Source organism: Nannospalax galili, unplaced genomic scaffold (genome assembly GCF_000622305.1).
Source record: "Nannospalax galili isolate Female #2095 unplaced genomic scaffold, S.galili_v1.0 scaffold540, whole genome shotgun sequence".
Taxonomy (NCBI): Eukaryota; Metazoa; Chordata; class Mammalia; order Rodentia; family Spalacidae; genus Nannospalax; species Nannospalax galili.
In genome coordinates, this window is record NW_008348613.1 from 726,885 (window position 1) to 748,451 (window position 21,567).

At 40.0% G+C, this 21,567-nt stretch overlaps 1 protein-coding gene across 10 annotated transcripts in view; it reads right to left on the bottom strand.

Moving 5' to 3' along the window:
• Positions 1–181: 181 nt before the first annotated feature.
• The window catches only part of Rbms1 (RNA binding motif single stranded interacting protein 1), a 224,946-nt gene continuing 203,560 nt past the window's right edge, over positions 182–21,567 (bottom strand). For 5 of the 10 annotated variants that reach the window (XM_029569690.1, XM_029569695.1, XM_008845740.3 and 2 more), the window contains 9 exons: positions 11,909–12,024; positions 10,944–10,993; positions 10,725–10,818; positions 8,319–8,366; positions 7,382–7,432; positions 4,634–4,744; positions 3,484–3,564; positions 1,766–1,850; positions 182–976 (listed from right to left, as the gene is read on the bottom strand). In XM_029569690.1, coding sequence (XP_029425550.1) covers positions 1,773–1,850; positions 3,484–3,564; positions 4,634–4,744; positions 7,382–7,432; positions 8,319–8,366; positions 10,725–10,818; positions 10,944–10,993; positions 11,909–12,024 — 629 coding nt within the window. In that variant the 3' untranslated portion in view covers positions 182–976; positions 1,766–1,772. The remainder of the gene's footprint in view (positions 977–1,765; positions 1,851–3,483; positions 3,565–4,633; positions 4,745–7,381; positions 7,433–8,318; positions 8,367–10,724; positions 10,819–10,943; positions 10,994–11,908; positions 12,025–21,567) is intronic. The other 5 variants (XM_008845741.3, XM_008845742.3, XM_008845744.3 and 2 more) reach the window with 3 other exon arrangements.

Here is a 21,567-nt window from a genome sequence, read left to right on the forward strand (position 1 = left end):
AGCAGATATCCTAAATCAGTCAAACTATCAGAGGAAACTGTTGGTGTACAGCCTTACAAACAATTTACCCTATTAAAAGTTCCCCAGTCAGAAAATGTGTTTCACACAAAACAGTTTTCCCTTCTTGCATTTCACTACCTTACACATTATGTGAAAAGTCATTAAAAACACCTACTACATATTTTAAAAAGCCAAAATTTCAGCAACTTTTATTGACTACCTTTTAAAAGCCCTATGCTGCTGTTTTACAAGGCATAATCGACCAGCTCATTTGGTCAAAGCATTCTACATCATTAGTTTGAACTAACTTTTACTGAAACAGCTACAGCATCAAAAGAGTTAAGGCAAATTGGAATTCATAGAAAAGGATAAGACACTTCACACTACGTTGAAAGAAAAACAGAAAGCTAAGGAAAGACAATGACAGCAACACTGAATTACAGTGACACTCGCACGGCAAGCACAGAACACCATGGATGAAGTTGGACAATTTAAACTTCAGAAAGCCCATTTCATACAGCTGAAAAAAAGACAAATTAAACACAAAATGAACAAAACTGCAAAAATCCGGTCATGCACTTGGATAAGTCTTCATGGTCTTTGTGCATACCCAGAAAATTGAAGTTTTCTTTTTCTCTTTTTTTTCATTTTTCTTTTTTTCCTTTTTTTTTTTTTTATTTTGCATCATGACATTTGATAAAAATCTTTCATTTTTGGTTTTTTTTTTTGTTTTTTGTTTTTTTAGTTTTTTACTAAAATAAACCTGTTCAGGGGAACAGCTACTAGATGAATTTAAGGGTTTTATGCACCTTATAGAACTTATAGCAAAAATAGTTTTAGTTGATTTCATTATAAATAACGTTTTCAAGAACCTGTGCAAAACTGTCAATAATTTCCTAAAGCACAATTGATCAGAAAAATCCATGATTGTTCAGCCTTCACACCCTTCTTCATGTAAGAACTCCCTTCTGTACACCTGGAAGAGAAAGATAAAAGACAAACGCTTTTGTAGATTTCTAGAAACACCCCACAGGGCTTTGCCGTTTCTTGTTTTAGAGATGCATGCTTGAGTTAAAGCTGTACTCATTACTGGTGGCAGACTGAGAGATGCAAGCTGGGGACCTGAGGGTCATTTTCAATGCCTTGAAGTTCACCTTTCAAATTTGGGACTTGCAAGATACTTTCTTTTCTAAGGGTGTCAGAGCCAAATCTACAAGTGGGTCTCAAATGAAGGGCGATGTGATGAGATCAACACCACTGACTGTCACCAGGGCAATCAGAAGCTGGATTCCACATAGTTGCTTTACTAAAACACGTGCACTAACATGAAGTTGTAACTCAAGTGAGAGCCAGTAATATAAACTTTTGCTCTAAGGATGCTAACAGTATAAATTCATAGTCAGATACTGCTAATCCTGTGAGATGTGATTAAACAATATATTATGCTATATTTCCTCTAGTTGGGTAGTCAAGCAATATAGCACAGGATGCTTGTATGACAGGATAATTTTGATGCGTTGTGATGCTTTAATGATTTGGTGGGGGAGAATAAATATATATTTGACTTCAAAATAAAACATTGTTCTGTCTGGACAGAATCTTCAAATTCACATGATCGTTAACTTTAATATTTCAATAAGATTGGCTGCCTTGCCAAAATTAAGGCATTGCCATGAAATCTGAGTTATTCTAATATCACTTTGATCAAAAAGACCCCAGACTGCTTGACTTGAGCTCCACAGTTATGGAAATGTTTCCCTCATACCTCACAGTTACTTATTGGGTTGAAAGGTATATGGAGAATGGTCATTAGACGTCTCCACAGCCACCTGCTGCTGACCACTTGCTTCCTACAACAAAGCAGAATGCATGAGACATGTTAGCAATGGAATCTTAACTCTGCAACTCGGGCCTGACAGAGTCCAAGGGCACACGCCTTAATAAAAGCAGTCTTTAAAGTGAATTCTTTAATGCCATATAGAGCTTTTAAGGTTAATCACTGCATGAATATAGCTGAACTGACAGACCCCAGGAACCTCCCATCCAAATGCTTGACTTTTATTTATTGAAGGAATCTCTTAACCCCATCTCTGTAGACAGCCAGTTTGGTTTAAAATTGAGTATTTTCAGATTCTGGAATGTAGACAGTATGAATATGCAGTATATCACGACCCTCCAGAAGGCAAAGGGCTACACCTCATAGTCAAACCTACTGAGACTTCTAAACTAAAAAGCATGAACAAACATGGTAAATGGAAGCAGGGCCTTGTGGTGCAGGGCTTATAATCCCAGATAGTCAGAAGGCTGAGGTAGCAGGATGCTTCAAGCTCAAGCCCTGCCTAGTCTATAGATCGAATTTAAGCCAAGTACAATGACTTACTGAAACCTTTTTCAAGATAAAAACATTTAAAAAGGGATGTGGACATATCTCAGTGGTAGAGCCTGGCATGTGAGAGGCCTTGGTAGAATCCCTAGTACCATTAAACCCATCACCAACAAAAAAACAAAACCAAAATCAAGAGTAATTAGGATATTGATTTTTTTTGTCTTGCCTCAGTTCAAGTTGGGTTTTGCCATAGGTCAGGTTATTTATTTATTTATTTTTTTCTGAAGTAGTTACAAGGAGGTTTTCTTTTCCAATTTTATGGAAGTATTCAGTTTTGGTAACTGTGTTTGTTTTAAGTTGTACAATCAAGCAAATAATAACAAACCACAGTTCTGTGGCCCTTCCTGGAGATGGAACCTCTGGGGTCTGTCTAGTGGGACAGATAAATTGAACTGATAAACTTCCTTGGACTCTTAAGGATACTTTGTAGGAAAATGCTAAGCTTCCTGTTCGATCATGATTCAGCTGTCAGACTTCTGCCATTCCGATATCTTCTAAAACAATGACCAAGAGTACTTAGCCATAAAAACAGGCTATTTCCTCATGCTCGTTACAGTTAAAAAACACAAGTTTTTCTTTATTCATTACCTGAATTATGAATGATTTCTTTCTATAATTATTACCACTGATTCAATCTTTCGTATTAGGACTCAAGTTCCAACTTTATCTTCATGTGCCTATAAGTATCATTTTAGGGCTGACAAGATAGAACCTTGACACGATATAAAATGTGCTATATAATCTTGGTGAGTATTTTGGGAGTCTGAAGGGGAGATGTGGTCTGGATGTTGCTATATTAATTTGCATAGAGAATAATATTTTACACTTAAAATAATACTAAGTGCATACTCCTAGACCAAATTCTTTTTGCAAATATTTGATTATTTTCTTTTCTGAGATATGGTCTAGCTAAGTAGTCTAAGTTGGACTGAACTCATGATCTTATTGCCTCAGCCTCTCACGTGCTGGGATTACAGGCATGTGTCACCATGCCTTGATAAATACTTGACTCTTGACAGATTTTTTGAGTTCTATTTAATTCACTCATATGTAAAACTACCCATTGCCACAATGGCTACTGGATGCGCTATACCAACCTCAACAGGAACCGCCGTTGTTTGCATGTGTGTGTACTGCGGCAAATAGGCTCCTTGCACGGCTGACGTAGCAGGCATGTACTGAAAAGGAGGAGAGGGTCAGGATGTACAGTGGTAATCCATGCAAAATTCAGAATATTTGAGGGGAGATCTTGTTTGGAGATCTCAAACAAGAAATTTATATGGATTCCCTTCAAAGCTTAATTAGGGCATATAAATAAGTCATATGGAAGGCAAAGTCAAGGTTTTCATCTTGTCAACTAAAAATACCATGTTTCTTCAGCTTTTCTAACAAAAAGCACACATGTGAATGTCATTAATGTTTCCCATCTGCAATAATTCAGTTTCACCAAATGTGTCATAAGATTTCTCCTCAGAGGCCAAGTTATTTTCTGGCCACTCCCTGAGTTGATACCTCATACTGTTTTTGAAGAGAGAAACCTGAAGGTGGCTGCTAACAGTCGCTGCAGATGATGCCAGGGAGCCTTGCTTTGCTGATGCCAACAGTCCCTATCTTTCCAAATGCAGGTGGGATTTGTAGCCAATTTCTGGTCTATATATAGTCCTAGCTTCACTTTCCCAAGATGCTGCTGTGGATTTTCAGTATGATAGGGAAAACATATTGCCCTTTGCCCTTTTCAGTCACTGTAGACACAGGCTGAGCCAAATGCTTTGTCTATCTACATTCTAACCTCTAAAGCACATCAAATTGTTAGTCTGGTAGTAACTCAACCTATAACCCAATCAGTCCCTTGGATATTTTGAAAACAAGTCACTACGAATACCATAATTCAGTGAACCAACACTCCATAAAAGGAGAATGAGTGAGAAGACATATCCTGCTTTCCCATCACATACCACCTGCATCTTTCGCTTCACAACCTGTGCCTTGTAGCACCAGTTATAGAAGCTTGATGTGGGCATGTGTGAGTGCTATGTTTTGGTAAAGAAGAGGCACCCAGGGATGAACATTCAGGTCACTGACTAATCAAGAATTTTCTGAGTATTTACTTTGTGAATGACAATGCTAGATGGAGAAGCAGTCAGATATGATCTTTGTCACCGCTGATCCTGTGTTTTATTAGGCTGCCTTAATTCTCTTTAACCTTCCTGTATTTGCAGAAACACATGATATTAATATGCCACCTACTGTTCCGGTGCTGCCTAATGACAGATGACTCATTTGCTGGGCCAGAGGGCTGATCATAGATGCAGGCTGTAGTGACATGGTGTGCTCCATCGAGGGAGTTAATACAGCACCCTGGGGCAAAAGGAGTAACAAAAGACAAACTGAGAGAGAACTAAAATTCTATAGTTACTTTTGCAAAAGAAATCTTCTTGTTTGTTGAAGAATGTGAAGCAAAAATAACCTCCCACAAACTTGCAAGTGGTATCATAAGCAATTGCCTAAAATCTAGACTACTTCTCTTGAGACTTTTGTAAAAGTGTTGGGTGAAATAATGGGGTTTTGCCACTCATTCCACAGAAATCCTTGTGTTAAACTTGAGTCAGCTGTAAAGTACAGCAGGAGAAGCTGTCACAGGAAATACAAACTGACGACTTTTGGCTTCTAGGGCAGCCAAATGCTTCCTTAAAAAAAAAAAAAAAAAAGAAAAAAAGAAAAAGAAAAGGACCGTTTTTTCTATAGCCACAAAATAATATGATCACTATAGAGGTTATCAAAAAAAAAGTTTCTACACAGACAATCATTTGGTTCAAGATTAGATTGGTAGGATCAACAGTATAGTTTTCATTCATTTGGCATTTCTCAGAACCTTGTGTGCATGTCTGGGAAGCCAGTTCAGATAGCCTGAGTTAATGCCACTCCAGGCCTCTGTTCTTTTGTTTTGCTTGAATAAATGTTTGGCATTAAAAGCAAATGCATTAGCTGGGTGTGGTAGCACGTGCCTTTAAGTCCAGCACTTGGGAGGCAGAGGCATGAGGAGCTCTGTGAGATTGAGGCCAGTCTGGTGAATGACAGGCCAGCTGGGACGACAGGAAGACATTTTTTAAAAAAGACAAGTGCCCCCCCACCACCCCCAAATGTAACAGAGCCAGTCTTAGCAGCATCTGCTACTGAAGGCTGGATTCTGCTTTTTTATCTAGTTGCAATCAGAACACGAACAGTGTCTTATTTTGGGTTCTTCCTTTTAAATTAGCATTCTATTAGAAACATTGACTAACTGCTTGGATATTGTCAATTAGAAAGGTTAGATCATGCTGTGCTGGTTATATATATACCACAATATAACTGTTTGGACTTTTGTCTAAATTTCCTACATAATCAATGGATTTTACCATGTCTCATTTTTGTAATCACCCAAAAGCCACAAAATGCAAGTATTCTCTTCTACTCCATAAATACTAAAGTAGGTTTTTGGATCACTGCAGCTGATATCATTTTAAATGCACTATCATTGACTGACTAGATACCCAGCCATAGGCACAGGTATATGTTTAATATGGTTTGAATCTTGGTAGAGAATGGTAATATAGATTCCTCCTGTCTCCTCAAAGAATTAAACTAAAATATATACAGTCCTTGACTCTAAAAGTCACCAAAAAGAAAAAAAGAGATACATTTCATGTTTTAGGTGCAGGTGCCTGTCATGGATATGGGTGTAGGCATATGCAGATTTGTGGATGTATGCATACACACATTCATGCACCATCAGAAGCTTCTGAAAGATTGGCTCAGCATTTTCTGTTCAGCGCTTGTTATTCCTGGATGGTTATTTTATATACATGGTCTCACACTGCAGTGTCCATTTTGGGGAGGGAAATCCCTATTTCATTTTAAGGCCAAAAGTTGAGTTCTTTTCCTGAATAACTGATCTGTTTTTTGTACTGCAAATATTGTGAAGTACCTTCATTATGAGGATGCTTATTTTGCACTGGTAACTAGAAAGCAAAAGGTCAAATTGTGGCCTTCTAGGTGCAAACATGCAGGTCACCCTGGCAGTCTCTGTCTTACTGTTTTTTTTTGTTGTTGTTTGGAGACAGGGTCTCCCTGTACCTCAGGTGGCCTTGATCTCACAGGGATTAAAGGCATGCACCACTATACTCAGCTGCTTTTAACTTTTTAACCTTACATTTTAATTCAACAAATTGGATTTTGGGCATCTCTGACTCATTAAATGTACTATATAAAATGGACAAGTATAATGTTAAAAATGTAATATTGCTTACACATTAGGAGAACAAATTCTCAAATCACTGGAGAGATGAAAAAACAATATACTATCTTAGTGTTTATACTTTCCACAGAGCAGCTATGCAACAGTGATGAAGATCTCCCCCTTTAGTTTGAACTTTATGTTTGCATTAAACAGAATAGAAAAAGCAAGTGCTGCTTCATTCTAAGCACTATAAAATATTTAGTCACTCAATTAACGATAGCGTACTGAACTGGCCCAAGTACAAAAGCAATACCTTGCTTCAAACAGAATGCATTTTAAGTTCTTATGTCTACCAAGAATTCATTTTAAGACAAAGGTGAATTGAAGTTTCATAATGAATTGTGCATTTTCATTGCACGTCTAAGGTTTCTAAATCCTGTACCATCTTTGGCAGAGGGTTTTTTTCATATTTTATTTATTATTATTATTTTTAAATTTTATGTGTATATGTGTATTGCCTGCGTGCAGATAAGTGTACCCGTGTCGTGCAATGCCCGCGGAGGACAGAAGAGGCTGTCGGATCCCCTGGAACTGGAATTACGGACAGTTGTTAGCTGCCATGTGGGTGCTGGGATTCGAACCCAGGTCTTCTGCAAGAACAACCAGTGTTCTGAACCGCTGAGCCATCTCTCCAGCCCCTGGCAGAGGGTTTTAACCCACAGAGTCTATACACAATGGTTTCCTTGCAGAACACAAAGTCATTAACATGAGAAACTTACAGGATGCTGTAGGATGTATGGTTGAGGTTGCATCCAAGAAGGACTTTGCACCTGGAAAAGGGAGGATTTTGAGAGAAATATTGATTTCTACTGTAATAATTACCCAACTCTCTAGAGTTCTTTTTAATCATGTTAAAGATCTACAGAAGGAAAATAGGAGACAATACTACCAGTGATTAAAGAGGTTAAGGCAGTTAGAGTTCCTGAACAACTGGTCACTCTGAGCGAGATGAAAGGAACCACTTCCTGTTTGCACACTCAATAAGTATCTATTGAATGAGCATCAGGTATCAAAGAGCAAAATGTGGGTAAGACATGGGCCCCACCCATGAAAATTTTACTGATTTACTGTCTAAGCAAGGGAAATAAACATGTAAACAATTCAAATTAGTGAAAAGTGTCACAATCAAAATATGAACTACATGTTTTAGGGATATTGATGCATGAGGGTTAATTCTAGGATATGTTATTAGAAATTAACCCTCAAAGTATGTACTATTTACAGAATAACCAAATATAATCTCTTTGATAATCAGGAAATTAAGTTTAGAAATCTTATGTAGTGGTCAACAATTTCTAGTTATGTTGGGAAATAAATGTCTGATATTCAGATTGAGGATATTAAAGGGGGTAATTAGATCTTGACGTCAACAGTTAAGTTAAATGGGCACCCACACAGTAGACCCTCTGAACTGAGAAATAAGATGTGAGGGTCAGGCTTTGTGGTGGGAAAGAACACATCCCACCACGGAGAAGGAGATCATACCAGTCTATTTCTTGATGCCCATGGCTTTCCAGGGTCTATGGAATTCTAGGATAAGTTTCAGTTTCCAATTCTTAACAAAACCCTCTTGTCCTGTCCCTGAGTGTTAACTTCAGAGATTCTACAGAGAGGATATGGGGAAGAGTCATGGGGGAAGAATGTCGTGCGATTTACCTTGATAGCAGAGCCCCGATACTTGTTTTCTCTGGTTTCCTTTGCCACCTAAGGCAGACCAAAGTTAAGTGCTTCTGCCTTGTTAGCATTTCAGTTATCTGGACTGCAGCCTTTCCCCATTGGGGTACTGATGGTTCCTTGCAGATGCCAATTTCTCAAATCCAACTGCATAAGTATATGGTGGTTTAGTGGAGAAGGCAACTCCAACATGAGTATAGGACCCTCACTGGACACATCACAGGAGGCAAGCAGCTCCTTGCAGACCCCAATTTGGGCTGGATGATCCCAGTTTTGGGGTATGTTTCTATGGTCTTAATAGTCTAAGTGTTTACAGCATTATGGGGTTAAGGAGCTATGACATCTAATCCCATTACAAATTTTAAGCAGCTAATCAGCTGCTGTCCATTTCTTTTCCTCAATATTCCCTAATTATGAAATGGGAACATAATCCATTAACTCTTTATCATCAGTCCCCTGAGAAGCTGAAAAAAATAGAGCTCTCCACCCCCAAACTGTACATTAAAAATACTTTGCAAACAACTTAAAGGAATCCCAGATTACTGGAGGCTCACCCACTGACTCTGCTTGGATCCTGACTGTAAGAGGATAGGTACCAGCTGTGAGGTTGCCGCACTGAGTGTCAGGTAAGTGGAATAAATTCCACATAGATCTTACAAAAACACAGAATTCCTCAAGGAAGAAACGAGGCCTTGAAATGACAGGTTGTTTGCAGTTAACTGTGTCAAACTGGTTAGCAACACTGGCCTCCTAACCCTTTTATTCTATGAGATGATTGTGACATGCACATTGATTTTATACTAAAAAAAGGGAAAAGAAGTGGTAGAGATGGATTAATAGCTGAAACATCTATAGCAACATGAATTATAATCTTCCATTTGCTTAAGAATGAACCTATACTTGCCCCTCTTAATGGCTGTCATTTTCAGATAGTTAAAAATTATCTTTTAGTATCAGCCAGAGAACTGTTTATTAGGGCTAATGTCCTATATACAGTAGGTCTCACTGAGAAGCAAAGAAAAGATAGCAATCTTAACTCTTAAATGACTGAAGAGCCATGAAATAAATGAATTCTATGCCCAGAAGACTGGTATACCAGAGTGAAATAGCAGCCAGACAATGAGTGGCAGTTCAGGGGAGGCTGGAGGAGAACCTGAAGGCTGAAGGTGGTGGTAGCCCCACTGTGAAGCTTTGCTTTCAGTGTACAACCATGTCTCTCTCTATTTCAAATAACCTTCATAATTTGTACACAAAACCAACTTCCATTATATTGATTAGCCGTTACTGAAAAAGTGCAACTAATGTATAATGATGATGGTGATGCTAGCTGACATTTACTGAGTGTTAATGATATGTCAGGTACTGTGTGGAGCTCTTTACTTTCTCATTTAGTTCTTAGAACTCGCTCAAATTTATGAGGTAGGAACCATTATTATCCCCATTTTAAAGATGAGGAAACTAAGGCTTATAGCTGTTAGACAACACAACTATTAGATTAGATACTGTAGTCCTGTAACCCAAGAAGTCAGGACTACAACATCTAATTCAATTTTAAAAACAAAACTACCCAAAGTTCAGTTTAGTCACACAAGGTCCCAGCAGTCAACAGAAGAGAGATCAGTAACTGAATTCCATTATGATACTGTCTGGGCCCAGGCAGTATACCTGCTGGGGGAACTCTGATACAGGAAGAGAAAGGCTGATTCATGAAGAACAAGCTGGCCCTGCAATACCATTAGATTAGTGTCCTGACAAGGAGCTAATGGCGTTTAGCTTCTCAGTTGGAAATGTACTTGGAGGTAAAGTCTCCCCACCAAAGAGTCAAATGGGAGCTGCCTCTTGCTTTCGGCTTCAAATCTCAACTGCATCAATTAATGTTGTAATTAATTTGTGCATTAGGAGTTAACTGTTCTTATATCAGTTCCTGCGGGCAAATAAACAAAACCCAGGAATGAATGAATGAATCTATCATCTATCTATCTATCATCTATCTATCTATCTATCTATCTATCTATCTATCTATCTATCTATCTATCTATCTATCAATCATCTAACATCTATCATCAATCACTCTATATTTTCTAATTCTCTTAAGAGTCTTATGTTTCAATTTCTGGGACACATGGTAGAGGAAGTATGTGGTTTTATCCCAGTTCTAAAACTATGTAGTGATTCCAACTACTTCCCTGGCTTTATATCCTCTTATATGTAAAAGAAAATTGTGTTGCCAAAGAAAAGGCAGCTTATTCCAAACTGGGTATCCAAGCTGCATAAAATTTGACTTAAATTTCATTATGAACTGTTCAGAATTTGAAGACACATAAAAATGCATCAGAGATGTGTGGTGTACAAGTTGTCACACTGCTGACAAGCCCTAGAGGTACAAACCTGGTAGGCAGATACAGGAGATGCAATATAGGGTGTAAGAGAAGTTTGAGTGATCATTCGGTTTGTAGCAATACTGTATGGTGAAGGATAAAATCTAGAACAAACACAAAAGCCTTTATTAAGTAATCCTTTAAATAGAATCATTCATGGAACAAATGTCTTGATACTTTCTGCCTTTATCATCCCTCAAGCCATTATGCATTTATCTTAAAGACATACCCGTTGTGTAGAGCAGCTGTAGTTGGGTCATAAGTGAGTGTCATTCCAGCCTACAGGAAGGAGAAGGAAACATGAATGCTCATCTAGAAAGGCACTGTTTGGGAAACTCCGTCTCGCAGAGTCCTTGTAGCCTAAGATGGTAATAACAGCATTTGATAAAATTGGTAGTTTCTATTAGCCAAGCACAATTACAAACCCAACACAAGAACTGAGCTCTAGATCTGCGCTGTCCCATATGGCAGCCATTGCCCATAAGAGGTCACTGAAAAATTAAATCTCTCCAGTGACATAGCTGCATGTGAAGTGCTTAGTTGGCCACACATGACTAGTGGCCATCACTCAGTGGCATGGAGCCAGGCGCATTTTCTCCAGGTATTCTTATTCTTGTATCTTTATGTTTTTTTTTTTTAAACATAAAATTCATTAAAAATTAATTCATTAAAATTCACTAAAAATTAAAAATAGGAAGTGAGGGTCCAATATTTTAATTAAGAAATTGAAGGTTTCCCCCCCAAAAGGAGCTTTTAAAGAATACAGCTTAAAAAGCAAAAAGAAAACAAATTAAAAATGCAAAACTCAAATTCTCAATGACAAATATGCTATGTCATTTGGATTAATTCCTGAATGCTATAAATGCCAACCCATTTAAAAGGCTATGTCTAAATGAAGACACACACAAAAAGCAATAAAGTGCCCCAACTCATCACTTCCACTGTAGTCTTTTTGCAGTTATGCAGCTCTAGATGATCCCACCATCTACTTGCTCAGCGGGAGATTCCTCACTCAGCACCATATGCACTGAAGAGGCCTGCAGTCAGATACCCTTTCAGTTACAATGCACCAGAAGGAAGTTTTACTCTGGATCCATTCAGAAGTGTAGCAGCCCAGGCAAGACGCCTTTGTGGAACTTTTATGAAACCACTCAGGATTACACACCCACACTTAAGTTTCAAGAAAGGACTTACAAGTCTCACCTCTCCTTCTCTGTGCCATGGTCGTCCATTAGGGATGTATTTGTTTGGGTTCTGTCTCTTCTTCTGTCCTCCATCTGCAAACTTGCACAATAAAGGTTCTGTAGGAGCTGCACATGAACAGGGGGAAATGACATAGAACTGTAATTATATGTGTTATATGGGCTAACAAACTCCCAATTTTATCAAATGCTATTATTACCATCTTATGCTACAAGGAGTCTATGACAAAATGTACAGGATTTCTTTCTTTAAAGGAGCACAGAACAATTTAAGGCAAGCATTTTCTCAGGTCCTTATTGAAAAATGGTGCAGACTAATAAACTAGTTATCTCTAAACTAGAGTGCTAAGAAAACTTGTGAAGAACCAGTTTTCTGACAAGGTAGAGGAGTCTCCAAACACTGTGGCACTTTTCAACTTCTTTTCACACTGGGCCTTCTGGAGTTCCACCAAACTCAATGCTCCTCTCGTTTCCCAGGTGGGGTCCCGGCTCCTTCCATCCTTCTGTCTGTCACAGTGCTCACACAGCCTTTCTGTTTGTAGTATTCACAATCACTTATGAGTGTGTTTTCTGTCTGGTGCTCAGGCACTTCCACTCTGTAGGTGCTTTCTGCCTCTTGGTTAAATCACTTAATCAAGATGCTTTATAGTTAAGAAAAGCTGCAGGGGCTGGAGAGACAGCCCAGCAGTCAACAGCACGTGCTGCTCCTGCACAGGACTGGAGGTCAGTTCCCAGTACCCATACTGGGTGGCTCACAACCACCTGCAACTCCAGCTCTAGATGCCTTCTTCTATCTTCTTAGGGCACCAGTACACATGTAGGCATACAGGCATGCACAATGCACACATACACATAAATAAAAGAAATTGCAAACATCTGCCCTTCTTATTTAAAGGTGGTTCTGTGTGTCAATCCCCCTACCACTTAATTGTTCTACTATCTCTCCACCATCATCCAAAGGGAAACCCAAGAAATGAACATAGAAGACAGAGACCTACTTAAAGGATATATGTTTATGAGTTGAGGACAAAATTAGACACAGGCTGCATAGCAGGCCATACATAGTTTTTCCTTTACTCTGATTTCTGTGATAAACAGCAGTGTGTTCCTGGACGTTGTGGATTTTCATGCATGTTTCTAGTTAATGTAATAAAGACTCTCACACCTTCCTGTCTGGCTCCCACACTCTGTCCTTTGTCTACTGTAGAACCATGATTGCTACTTTCAAGTTCTTTTTCAAAGTTAAATAACCATGAAGAGAAAAATATTACTTGTGGAAAATTTACTCCTTTTTCCTTTGCCTCTTATTATCCTAATTTATCTCTTGTTTTGTATCCCTAAGACCCACCCACTAATGACAGGGTGGAAGCAATAGTGTCTCTTAGCACTGCTCTACCAAAAACAAAACATAACACCACGCTGTGGTTCTTCCTCCTGCAGTTCCTCCTCCCTGAGCCTGGCACTCTGCCATCTCCCCCTGGGGTGAGCCACTATAGGGTGGGAATGTGAGGCACTTCTAAATGGGTGTGCTATGGTGCGGATGTTGTTCATCTTCCAGTGCTTCAAGCTTAGTTCCCAGGGTGGCACAGTTATGAGGCAGGGCCAGAGGCTGTTGGGTCACTGGGGTCATGCCCTCAGAAGGAATGAAGGTAGATTTCACAGTTCTTAAGTTTTCCCAAGAGTGGGCACAGTCCCCAAAGTGTTCTCTGGCTTTGTCTTGTAGTGCTTATGCCTCCTGCCAGAAGGACCTCATCAGAACTGAGCTGATGTTGGCACCATGTCCTTGAACCTCTTGAACTCTGACCTAAATAAACCTTTTCTTTATAGAATTACTCAGCCTTGGGTACTTGGGTTATAGTAATGAAAAATGGATTGATATAGAAGGAGTTAAAAAATAAAATTGTTTGGTTGTTTAGTATCTGATAAAATTATCAAGTGCCCCTTTGTTTACCTTCTGACTCTAACCTCTGCCTCAGGCTTTCATGAATAAGGAATCTCATTTAAGGCAAACTGGATATGATGCAAGCTGAGCTGGGGCCAAATCATCCAAAGTAACTGAACAATACCACTTGTCCAATCAAAACAAGGTGATTATTTTGGGGGATTTCTACCTTTCCAATCATCACAGAAGATCAACATATTGATGTAATGGAGTAGGGCAGCTTTGCAATAATCAGCAATGGACTTTTTAAACTAGCCCACTATGGGGCAGATGGAAACCAGGGCTGAGAACATGGCATCCAAATAGAAGATGCAGATGAAAGACATACCCTTTTGAGAGGGAGTACTTAGCACCTTAAAATCTCATAAGTTACTGGCCTTTGTAGGGAATAAAAACAACAAAAAACAAACAAAACAAAAACAAAAAACTTGTTGCTCTCTGGTACTGAAACTCCCATCTCCAGAGTGAGCATGTGTGTGACTGGAAGGGGCTGTGGTGGTGAGAGATGCCTCTACTGATCATTATTGGCAAATCAAGAACTCAGAGGGGGCAGGCAAGATCACTTTCTTCAGATCAGTGCTGTTCCAGGTTATTAAGACTTCATTTCACATTTCACATAACCCAACAGGGAGGGAGGAAGGGAAGGGGGGGAGAGAGAGAAAGAGAGAGAGAGAGAGAGAGAGAGAGAGAGAGAATATTTATTGAACACCTACAGTGCTCAAGACACTGGGCCAGGTACCCTGATGGAGGGAGGGAGGGAAGAGGGAGAGAGAGAGAGAGAGAGAGAGAGAGGAGAGGAGAGAGAGAGAGATCTTCTGTAGAGCTGGCGCTTTACGCATCCTCATGAGAGGAGACACTTTTATCAGAGGGTTTATAAAATCTTTGACTTTACTTGGCTCAGTCAGTAATACAGACTATTTTCTTCATTAGCATGAGCCTTTCCTATAGAAAGAGAGCAACCAGGTTGGATTTACTCTGGAAGTGCACCTTGGGTTAGTATTTAAGCAGCAAGACCCTAGGGTGCATGGTGACACTCAGTGGCCAATGTCTCCATCTGGGGAGAATGTGGTTCTGATACTGTCTAAATTCATCTAGATTGTGCCCATCAGAGAGAAAGATAGCCCAGGTGACAACCCTGCTAAAAACGTATGGCTCTGTGGTAAACACCAGGTGGGTGATGCCTGCAAATACATAATTTAAGACAAAACTAACAGAATGAGATGTAACAGACTCCTTAATAAATGAACTGTACCTATTACATTATTTTGTGCTATCATTGAGATTTCTTGTTCTCCAAAAGCAAAAAAGGTAAGTAGCCAGAGGAGTAATATGTCCTGGCAGGTGCTCTTTATCTGAGTCAAATGGTTTTCTATTTTAAAGTATCACAAGCAGCAGAAATGGCATGTTTTCCATATGGTTGTCAGCTCCTTGATTCAGCAAAACTGGAATGCTGCATGAAACAATGACAATTCTAGAAGCTTCTTTCCTCTAATAAAATTCTTTTTGGTCAACTTAGCAGTTGAATTTTACTGAATGTTTACTATGTGCTAGCTCTGCAAGGGCTGTATAGTTAGTTGTTAGGTCAGAATAGCTGCCTCTGAGTGGGATAAGAGCTGCCCCATCTTCTAAACACCCATGTAGTCTTTACTAGGACAGATCACTGCTTTAGAGAGAAGCGTTTTAATAAAATGCTACATAGCCATGCAGGAACATCTGTTTTTCCTTTTCCAACTGCTGCTCATTGACTTGGGGGCATTATGAGAAAGAATCTGTGTTTATATCCTTTTAATATGGTATTTACCACAAAGATTGTACATGTCCTCTGGGAAAAGCAAGCTACATGAAGACTTAGAGAATTTCCAGGTAATTCTGGTGGTAAACGGACTACTCACTTCAGTTGACACTCGTCCTGATGCTGAGCAAAGGTTTGGGGTGGAAAAATAAGAAGTGGGCCAGATTTGTGTTTTGTTAGTGTATGCAGGCTCGTTACAGAACAGAGCCCCTCACTTAGTCTCTCTTGTGCTTCCCACAGCAGGTTCAGTTCCCAGCTTGCCTGGAGCCCCATGCACAGGTTCCAGGCTAAAGAATCAGGACATCCTGTGTTATTCTAGCTTGTTCTACTGCACAGGCCCCTGCTGGCCTTCTTATTGTGTTTTGGTAAGGAGATACTGAGGCACCAAGGAAATGTAAAAAATACCAGTCAGCTGGCTTGAGAAATGGCTGAGTTTGGCTGCATTAACTTTACAGAAGTTGTATGTGACCATCACTCTTTTATATCATCATTTTTTCTAGAGTACCAACCTTTCACCTTCATGTGCAAAAGGGTAATTACAGCATGTTCTGAGGAATGATTTGTATGTGTTCATGTGTATGCATATGAGTGGTGATGCTGGGTGTCTTCTTCACTCTCCACCTTAGTTTTTGACAGGGAGTCACTGACCGACTTGTAGTCCACTGACTGAGCTAGGCTGGCTTGTGAGTGAGCCACGAGATTCTCCCGTCTCTGCCTCCCCAGTGCTGGGATTAAAGCCGTGCATTGCCCATGCCTGGCTTCTTATATTGGTGCTAGGGACCTGGACTCAGGCCCTCCTGAAGCTTTTGGGTAAGCACTTTACTGACTCACCAGCCTCCGGTGAATTATTTTTGATAAATCCCATATTAGGTTATACAAAAATATATAGACTACACCAAATGAAAGGACTTTTCCAAGTATGTGGGTGTTCTAGGCTGAATTTTCCTTTAATCTCATGTCTCATGAGATTTCTCAGGTCACATTCTCTTTCTTATCATCCAAGACAGGCAAGTTATTTTCTTATGTGTCAGAATCACCAAGAACATGCCCATTCCAAATTCTGACAATTGTAGTGTTACCTTGAACATTTGTTAAGGGCCCCAGGCAGCAACACAGAGACAAATACTGATGTTATATTTTCTGGCACCTATTAAGAGCCATCTAAGGTAATGGCATCACTAGATTTTCCAAGTTCTCATCAGAGCTAGAGGGAGAGTATTTTTATATGTCTGCTTCTGTGGTGCTGATATTCCATCCTAAGGGGGAGTGGCTATACCCACAATGCTTCACTGCCATCTCCACCTTGTATTCTGAAGCTCAGACAACAGTGATTTGGGTTCCAAGGGTGCTCATTTCATTTCCACTAAACAGCTCTCTCAGCTGCCAGCTGTGAACACTGTGCGGCACAAGGGGTCTCTGCAAGTACCTGCACCCAAATGAATGGACCATTTCTGGTGCACCTTAAATGAGGTGGTCCCATGCTTTCACACTCAGACACTGAGTGCAGTAACAGCTGGAGTGTGCACTCCTTCCAACCCCCCATTTGTCTAGTTAGTCAGTATTTGATCTTAAACAGCATCCCGCAAAATGTAGCCTGCCCTTGGCAAGCTCAAATTTGGAAAACCAGTATAAGCCACTGCAATTAGCTTTCTTTCTGATAATGTTGGCTACTTAAAAAATGCCTCTGCTGACCATGTGCCACAAACTACCCAGGCTCTGCTTTTAAAAACTTTTGCCCCAAGCAGCTAATAAATATTATTTATTTATTTTTAAATGTGCACACAGTTTCCTGTTTTGCCCTTTCTGTTTCTAAGAGGTTCCGCTGTCCTATCCAACCAAGTGCACAGCTTTCGTTCCTCCTTGTTGATGTGCTCCTGGTCTGCTGTGGTGGGATCTGGTGGCCTCTTCTGTCACTCAACAAAGTGTTTCAAATTACTTCTCAGTGTGAGGAAAGATTAACATTTGCAACTTACGATAGCTTCATTTCTGTTGAGTTTTTGATTCTTACTGGATTCCCTCACACCTCATTTACCCACCCATTACAGGATATATCCCTATGAGATGGTAAAGTCCTGTCCAATAAAAAACAATACCCCACAACCAACAGAAAAATTTCACTATTCTATATTTGCTGTGTTTCTAAGTCTATATCGATGTATTTATTTCTTAAATTTATAATGGTAGGTCCTTTTCTTCTACCATTTACATTGGAGACTCTTCAAAATCATCTGTTATAGAATCATCTGTTTAATGGTCATAGTGCTCTATTTGAAAATGGGTCATGTATAGTCTCTACATTGTAACTAACACTGTATGAATTATCTCTGTATATTTATCTTTCAAATCTCAGTGCCAGTGGCTATGCTGCTGATTGTACTATACAGTGGTTAGGACATTAGCTCCAGGGTTAGTCTCCCAAAGCTTGAAACTTACTAGCTAAAGGCTACTAATCATTTGATGTCATTTGGTTTCAAAAATCTGTGGAATGGGGATGACAGTACCTACCGCCATAGATTGTTCCAACTAACACAGACAGTGCTTAGAACACGCAGTAAGCATTACCTAATGTTACCAGTGCTACGACAATGGGAGTTTAGGTTTCTTAAACTGTAGTTTCTTTCACTTTTGAATTAAGGTAAATTCTCAGGAGAGAGGCCTGTGGTTCAGAAATCATCAACACCCGTGTGGACTCTTTGCTCTCACTTGAATTGGTCCCAAGACTTAATAGGCTTCTAGAATGAAGACCTGTTCAAGCTACTTAGGGTAAATTGACTGGCAAATGCCTTCTCAAACACTATTTCAGGGTAACCCCCCTTCTACCAACATACTTGGGGCTTTAACACATTTCCTCCATTTACTTTTCTTCACTGGTAGAACTTGATAAAACTTTGATTTGCAGAGCTGCTTGTAGGTTGTGCTCGATGGAGACAGTGACTCTCCCAAGATCAGCCCATCCCAAGTGCAATGTGCCACGGAGGGCACTGAGGAGGAAACAAGGCCATGTGGATAGTTGTGGATATAAATTATTTGTGTGTGTACACATGTATATGTGTGTGGGCTTAAGCACCATGGCACACGTGTAGAGGACAGAAAACAATTTGTGGGAATCCATTCCCTCTGGAGTCACCACGTGAGTTCCAGGGATCTAACTTAGGTCATCAGGCTTGGTAGCTGGTGCCTTTACTGCTGAGCCATCTCACCAGCCCCTTGTTAGTTTTTAAAACTAGTCTTTCTCTCTATTGTACAGGGTATGCTTGCAGTTTGGTTCTGAAGACAGCTGTTAATAGTTTAGCTATGCGGTGCCTTGTCTCTCAAAGAAACTCATGTGTTGCAGGCTTGGTTCCCAGTGCAGCAATGTTCTCAGGGAAGTTTTTGGGAAGTGACTGGCTGATGAGGGCCCTGCCTTCATCAGTGAATAAATTTGATGGCATTATTGGGGGAGGGTAGTAGGAAGTAGGAGGGGTGGGGTTAGTTGGAGAAACATCAATGGCCTGCAAAGATATAACCTTGTCCCCAGCCCCTTCCTGCCTTTCCTCTTTGCTTCCTGGCCACAAAGTAAGCAGTTTTCCTCCACCAGCCTTTCCACCTTGTCACAGGCCTAAAAACAATGGATTAAAGCCTACGAATCAAAATGGGGGATGAAAGGGAAGGGTTGGGGAGGGATAACACTAAAGATCTTTGAAAAAGTTATATGGAAACCTACTGCAGTAGAAGTTTCCTAAAATATATATGAATACATACATAAAAAGTTTCAGGGACTGGAGAGATGGCTTAGCAGTTAAGAGCACTGGCTGCTTTTGCAGAAGACCCAAGTTTGATTCCCAGCACCCACATAATGGTTAACAACCATCCACAACTTCAGTTCCAGGGAAATTCAATGCCCTCTTCTGACCTCTGTGTGCACTGCATGACACAGGTGCACTTAAATACAAGCATGCAATACACTCATACACATAAAAATAAAAATAATAAAAATGAGGTAACCTATAATGGGGGGGATGATACACCCCCTAGACACCATAGGCTATCAAATAAAAAGTCCACTACCAGGAATGGGTTACTTCTTTTCGGAATTGTTGGTCAGTGAGGGCCTGTACACAACTCCCCTCCTTGCCCCCGTCCCCAAAAAATTACAGGCTATTGCAGTTGCTCTTGGTTAACCTCCAGAATTTGATGGTAAGATCCTCCTGCTGAACACCCCATAAACTTGAGTCATAGAACTTGGAGAAATCAAGCTGATACTGACCTGGAAGCTTCATCCCTATTGGCTAGCTTTCATAATGCCGGAAGGTGCTATGCACACTTTTGGAAGAGAAAAGTAATCATCAATTTTACTAAGCTGTGAACCCTCTGGGATTCAATAATGACAATAAGATTTGTCCACTGGGACAACAGTGGCCTGAATGTTAGGGGGGAGTAACCAACCACTTTCTAATTGAATTTAAGGCTTGTTCTACGAGATAGAACCGACTCCTGGCACCATTATCAGGGTCAAGACTATGTGGTTAGTGGTCATAGGCCAAAGGGGAGAACCTGCTACTATTATTCTGCTAGATGGACATAGCATTAAACTGACTCCTAATGACTTGTTGCTATACCCATAGATTAGTGCATCTCTCAACCTTCATCAGGGAAGTTTCTTTTCTTCAGTAAATGGTGATTAACACAGAAACCTGCAACTGGTAAACATCCAGAGGAAAAGAGACTGCAGTGTTCAGCCCTAAATGCAATACCTATATCACATTCCTCCTCCTAAGGCTCATGGATCACAGTGGAAAAAAAGGCAGAAAGATTTAAGAGTCAGAAGTGAAATGACTACATTGAAATCCTCCTTTCTGGAGACACAGTGCAGTTGGACATACGAACTCAGTGTTGTTACCATGTGCACAAGACCTATGTAAGCTATAGCCAGACGAAACCCCAGCATAGATGGGGGAGGTAAGCAAAAAGCCCCAGCCCTAGCAGAGGATCTATTGGCAATTGATATCTGCTGGAGAGGAAGAGTCAGTTTTCTTTAAGGGTGTGACCCCTGGTAGGTCAACCACTCTCCAGTGGGTGGCACTACACCCTAGAGTAAGTATAGTTACTACAAATTAGACTCAATAAATTATTTTTTTAAAAAGGACATAAAATTGGGGGGTATAGGAAGGTAAAGGTGGATTTGGGAAGAGGAGTGGGGGTGAATATGATCAATATGCACTGTATGAAATTCTCAAGTATTTAGTGAATATATTTTACAAATACAGGGCAAAAGCCTCTCTCCTTTAAGGACAGGTATGTGTCACAGGGAAACAAGGTCTGACAGGACAGCCCCTGCTCCACAGCCATCACAATTATTCCAGCACTTTTGCTCTCATGGCAGTGACCCTCATAAGAGCAACTCCTGAAGGTGGTCTCAAAAGGTGAGCATACAGACACCGAGCTCTTATAACAGTGGAAGAGGGAAAGTATACAGTTAAAATCTTAACTGTAAAAAATGTACAGGTTAAATCTTAAAGGTATGATCACAACATCCTAACACCATCAGAGCATCATACATGTTGTTAGGTACAGTTACTCTGTGCTATCCACCAGGGACCGGTTCCGGGACACAATGCAGTTACCCAAATCCACAGTGCTCAGTAAGAAACTGTACATTTGTACAGAACCTGCACATACCCTCTAGTAAACATCTCTGGATTACTTAATAAATATGATGATACAAATGTTATATAAACAGCTATATTATATTGTTTAGGGATGACCAACAATGTTTAGCACATGTCAATTTTTTTTTACTGAATGTTTTCAATCCATGGTTTGTTAAAATAATGGAGACAGAATCTGTGGATATGGAGGACTAATAACTGTATTTTGTCTTAGAACTTCCAAAGTTTTGTTTTTACAGAGTAAGAACACGTAAGAAAAATATATTCTT